Source organism: Cynocephalus volans, chromosome 11, assembly GCF_027409185.1.
Source record: "Cynocephalus volans isolate mCynVol1 chromosome 11, mCynVol1.pri, whole genome shotgun sequence".
In the NCBI taxonomy this organism is placed as follows: Eukaryota; Metazoa; Chordata; class Mammalia; order Dermoptera; family Cynocephalidae; genus Cynocephalus; species Cynocephalus volans.
In genome coordinates, this window is record NC_084470.1 from 17,067,057 (window position 1) to 17,073,056 (window position 6,000).

Sequence of the window (6,000 nt, forward strand, 5' to 3'; positions counted from 1 at the left end):
CGATAGTTGTAATATTTTATCCATTTGTATGATTCGGTCTTCCCAGCCAAATATAACTCCATCAAAGCAGGGACCATGTCTCTTTCTGCTCTTCACATTATGCACAGTGCCTAGCAAATTTTCTGGGAAGAGAGGAGCTCACATATTTGTTTAATAAGGAGTGCAAAGCCAGACCACTTATATTAGATAAATATCTATTCAATTATATTAATTGCCAATAAGCTTTGAACTCAACTGTAGTTATTCTAGGGCATAAACAGCTATTATCAAACCTGACTTCCATTCCAAACATTTGAGAATGATTTTTTCCTTTGTTTTATGAATTATTGTTAGTATTTGTTGTTATCATCATTATCATTTTAAAGCAGTACTTTTTCTGGCCTCTGCAGCCAGATCTAACCAAACCTAACATGACATTACCGAAATTCTGCTTGAAGCAAAATGATTAATAGCCAGGAGAGGGTTAGATTACTTACTGACACAAACTCTTCAAAACTGATTTTGCCGTCTTTGTTGCTGTCAGCAACTGCTAGAATCTTCTCCACAATCTCTCGTACCTTGTAGCCAGGCAGGGGAAGGCTTGCTTCCTTAAACAGGTCCTGGAGTTCATAGTCACTGACATACCCACTGTTATCAATATCTGTAAAGATGTATTATGAGCTGTCAAATACCTTTTGTACTCTTTGCTAAAGATGTGCACTCAGAAGGCCATTTGGGAGATTCACAGGCACACAGAACCTTTCATATTTCTTTCACAAGTGGCAGTAACCTGTTTTCCTGCACTTCAATTGTACAGTGTGTGCTATACATTTTATCAAAAAACTCATATTTAAAAGGAGTTATCCCCATAGACTTAGGGCCACCATACATATTTTAAGTGTACAGTATAGATGTTGCTCTAACAGACGGAAAACCCAGTTTTAGCACATGACTAAGTCTCAGAGACATAAGCATGAGGAAGTCTCAGACATCTAAAAGAAATATGTCAGCAATGATCAAAAGGGAATACCCACACAGATTTTTAACTTCTTGATGGAGTTTACAAAATGGATCTGCTGATCCCATATTCCATATAAAATATGTGTATCACGTAAAATACACATAAAGCATTTTTGTTCTGCATTTCACTTGGAGGTGGTTCTGTTTCATTTGTTAATAATTCATTGCTGCTTCATTATGTATTTATGATACCATTATGTATGCTGAATCATGTGTGATGTCATTTTGAGATTAGGTGTTCAAGAAATTTCACACCTATACTTAGACTTTTGGAAACAGGTTTCCAGCTATTTTCACATCATCACTGAAATGCTCTTCCCCGGGTTTTCCCTAGAGACTAGATATTACTTTTGACTCAGAACAAAAGCAACACAAAACATTGCTGCCCAGAGGTGGCAACAGAGTTTTGGTTGTTCTGTTTGTTGCCTGGATCTACCACCTTCTATAGGCCCTCTTTGGTCCTCTGGTAATAGTTACTTAGTATTTCTTTTTTTTCTTCAATAAAAGAGCTGATAACCACCAATAACTAAAATATTGCTATAATCTCAAAAGTCAGCTAGTATGTAATAATAATATTGCTTTCTTTGAATTTAAAGCAAAATCACATTATTAGTACATAACCTGTTCAGAATTGTTTCTCGTACTTCTGAAATATACAAATAGACCAAGCTGGCTCAGTTCCATACTAGAAATATTTGAAAATAAACAAGATTGAGGAAGTTATTTACCAGCGAACCATCTAGGTGCTTAAATCCCAGCTAGATCTCTATGACCTCTGTGGTTTTAGTATAATATATCAAGAACTAATGGATACAATTTACTGAACATATATTCTGTGTCAAGTGATTTGTTAAGAACTTTACTTACCTTATTTCATGAAATACTTACAACTTTGAGGTAGTTACTAATATAATTATTATTTTAAAGGCAAGCAAATAAAGGTTTAGATTAAATAACCATAAAGACCATGGTTTAGAAAGAAAGACTTTCTAACAACTCAACAACAACAAACAACCCCACTCAAAAATAGGCAAAGGGCTTGAATAGGCATTTCTCCAAATATTTATAAATGGCCAATGAGCACAGGAAAAGATGCTCAACATCACTAATCATTAGGGAAATGCAAATCAAGACCAAAATGAGATACCATTTCACGCCTGTGAAAATGGCTATTCGCAATAAAAACCCCAGAAAACAACAAGTGCTGGTGAAGAAATGGAAACCTTTGTACTTTGCTGGTGGGAGTGTAAAATGGTACATTCACTGGATACCTATGGAAAACAGTACATCCCTATAGATAAACATTTGTTCATATCCATGTTTACTCCTGTATGATAAATATCTCAAAGTGGAATTGAGATAGGAGGTGCTTGGTTTCCATGGGCTCGTGTTACAGGACACACCTCTGGGTTTCAAGCCGCTCCCCAAGGTCTCAGGCCCATCCTCTAGGCCCTCTCCTAGATGAAAGTTACTGTTGCTAGTGAGTCCTATTTTCAGCACTAACAAAGATGGTGGTGTCATTGTCCCAATGTCTATTCACTGTGCTCACTTTTCACTGGGTTCACCTTTCACTTGTATGCATTTGTAGACTAAAGCAAAAAACGATATTTATATCTCCCTTGTTTACCCGTGGGTTTCCTAAGAGCAAAATGTAGAAGCACTGAGATTCAATAGAGTATGAGGAAATTTTTTGGAAGAAAAATACAGAGCTGTCAAAATGATAATGTCATAAAGACAAAACACTGAATGGCTTTAAAAAGTGAAAGAAGAAAAATAAGACATATGGCCTTTAAAAACAATACTAAGGCTTTTAAAATTACACATGAGGGAGAAGGAAAATAAGTCATATGGCCTTCAAAAACCGTAGCAAGATTTTTAAAATACTCTGGATGAAGTCAGAAAGTGTTATTGCTAGTGACAAAGACATAAAGGCCAAAGTTCAGTTTATACACAAGGAAGTGTTTCTATATTTTTTCTCTGTAATGAAGATACCATGTTAAGTGCATTCAGTTACACTGTCATTCATTAACCTGGATTATTCTCTGCAAAGAAATAATCAAAGAATTCAAAGATCAGTTCACCTAGAAATTCAAGCCAGTCTTAGCTTATCTTTCAGAAAGAATGAATCCAGTGAAATCTAGCAAGCAAGCAAGAAAGAAAGAAAGAAATCAGGGGTAACTGGGTGGAGGTAGAAGCAATAAAAGGTACTGTTCCATTCATGGAATCTGACGTCAAGCTGAACAGCAACATCGTATTTACTTTCCCTCAAGCATACCTATTTTATTAAATGCCTCTTTTAGTTCTTCAAGCTCCTCCCGAGAAATGGTAGTGGTACTGTTTTCCATCTTCAGACAAGAAAGACTACCTTCAGGTCTTTATATCTAGAAAAAGCAGTATTTTAAAAAGAATATTAGCCCTTTGGAAACATTTAGACAATATAAGGTACAAAGGAAGTATATTCTCTAGAAGTCATCCATGAGGTGTGGTTGACGAGTAACAAACAGGAGTAGGTGCCGTGGTAACACTCCTTCCCAGCACAGGCTAGCCAAACAATAACTGAGACTCAGTACGGGGAAGAAATACTTGCTTTTCATACCTTGTGTTTTTACAGGGCACAGATATTTCTCAATAGCCTATATAAATTTCATTTACATTTTACCTTACTATTTCAGTAAAATCAAAGCATTTCAAGTTTGAGAAAGGTATAGCATTTATAAGTATAAAGGATGAGGTTAGACAGTTTAAAGACATAAATAATGTCCACAAAAAGGGTAAAGTAAATAATGTCCACAGAAAGGCATGAGTTAGAGTCTGCTCATCTTGTGATGGAGTTTGTGGTTTTAATGTTCAGCTTTGCAATACCCAACCACTGTCACATCCTCTCCCCTTTCCTATGTGAGGTCTTTCCCAGATCTATGCCCCCCTCCCCCCAATCAAGTAGGATAAACAGACTAAAAAGAGAAAAATTACATAAATATAAGCTGTACGAAAAGTAAGAAGGTGGTGATCACTGTAGAAAACAATTGGTAACATATGCTTCAAAGAGGAAATTTAAATTACCCATAAAATAATCTTACTATCCAGATACATCAACTAGTGTCTTTTTCTTGTCTTTATCCTTCTAGTCTCCTTTCTAAGCGCATGTGTACATTTTGAGGGGAATGAAAAATGCACACATACTAGAACTTTTTGGGGGGGATACTAACACACTATCTATGTCTCCATGTTGTTCATCAACATGATATTTAATAGCCACATATTACTATATCATATTATTATGATAAATAATATTTGGTAAATCCATTGTTTCAGGGTATTTCAGGGTATTTTTCATCATAAATCATGCTTCAATGAACATCCTTATAGATAAACATTTGTTCATATCCATGTTTACTCCTGTACGATAAATATCTCAAAGTGGAATTGAGATAGGAGGTGCTTGGTTTCCATGAACTCTTGTTACAGGACACACTTCTGGGTTTCAAGCCGCTCCCCAAGGTCTCGGGCCCATCTCTAGGACCTCTCCTAGATGAAAGTTACTGTTGCTAGTGAGTCCTATTTTCAACACTAACACAGGGAAATTGAGACCTCAGGGGACAGGCTTATGCAAATCCAATGGTTAGCCATGCTCAGTAGAGAAGGATTATATAACCCTGGTAGCTGAGCATGCTCGGTGGAAGGGAGTTTATCCTTTGAATGACCTTTCACTAGGGGTGCTAAAGAGCACAGAATACTCCTGAATATGTCTGGTGCATGTGATAGGATTTGACGAATGAATGTGCTCCAAAAAGAGACCAACTAAGCATGTGCAAGACTATGTTACATAACTGAGAACCACCCCCTTAATTAAATATTCATTAATATTCAATTAGATAGCAAAACTATAAAAGCCAAATCCCAGAAGGCAGGGTTGTTGCTCATTTTCCTGGAACCAACTCTCATTTTACTGGCCAATGTATGCTTCACTTTTGTGTTAAGCTTACTTTTAGCAGGTGGCTGCTCACTCTCTTGAGTCAGCCTGCACTCTGTACTAAACTTTGAGTAAGTATTTCTTACTTTTGTATTAAATTTGGGCCCTGCTCAGTCTCTGGAGCTAGGCCACACTGTGTGGGACCTGTATTTCTTATCTGTTACATTAAACCTGTTCTCACTTTTTACCATGACTATGCTCTTGAATTCTTTCCTGTGGTGGAGTCAAGAACGTGATGGGTTGAGGCCTGCTATCGGGCTCCTCAGACCCTTCCTCCAGCATCAGAATTACTTACATTTTTAAGACTTCTGACATGTAGCAATACATCTCATTTTTAAAATGACTTAGTGGCTTGTCTATTCAATGTAAAGCTAAGGATGAATGCAATTATGCTGTATTCCTCTAATATACACCTAGTTGAATCAGACAGTTAATATGTACCTCAAAAAATAAGTGGAAGTGAGTGCTTTATAAAACAACAGCAATTAAAGTTAAGTGGGGAATCCTCTTTTTTATACACATATTTATATAGGAGGTTCAATATCATCCTAACTTTTCAGGGAAGGACATCAACTTTCAAAATAATTTATTCACTGAAATTTATCACTGATCATTTTTAAATCATACTAACTTGTGTGAAGCCCTCTAAGAGTATGGCTCATTTGCCATTTGTGATACGTACACCAGCTTGTTTAGGATGTTTGGTGTTCTTTTGAAATGATAAATTTCTATCTCTTACACTTTTTCTGAGGCCTGGTTCTAATTACATGTTCAATTTCATCTTTTTAAAAATGTATATTACCATTGCTCACTATTTAATACTACACTGTTTAAAAACAAAAAAATCGTAAGAGCTCAAGTCAGACCAGTAGGGACATGGGGTGAACGAAAGTCATCTTACTCCTCAGATGCTGTTCCTTACATCTTTGCATTAAATATTCATTTTACTGAATTCTCACTTTTAGAAAGTTTTACTGTGTTTAAAGCTATTTAAAGGCATACTTATTTTATGCTGAAAGAGATTCAGTAGT

At 36.1% G+C, this 6,000-nt stretch overlaps 1 protein-coding gene across 1 annotated transcript in view; it reads right to left on the minus strand.

Moving 5' to 3' along the window:
• PLS1 (plastin 1) overlaps positions 1-3,344 on the minus strand; it is a 46,203-nt gene extending 42,859 nt beyond the window's left edge. Inside the window, exons 1-2 of the mRNA XM_063114620.1 lie at positions 3,275-3,344; positions 477-640 (exon numbers count right to left, since the gene is read on the minus strand). Of these exons, the coding sequence (XP_062970690.1) occupies positions 477-640; positions 3,275-3,344 (234 nt within the window). The remainder of the gene's footprint in view (positions 1-476; positions 641-3,274) is intronic.
• Between the last annotated feature and the right edge of the window lie 2,656 nt (positions 3,345-6,000).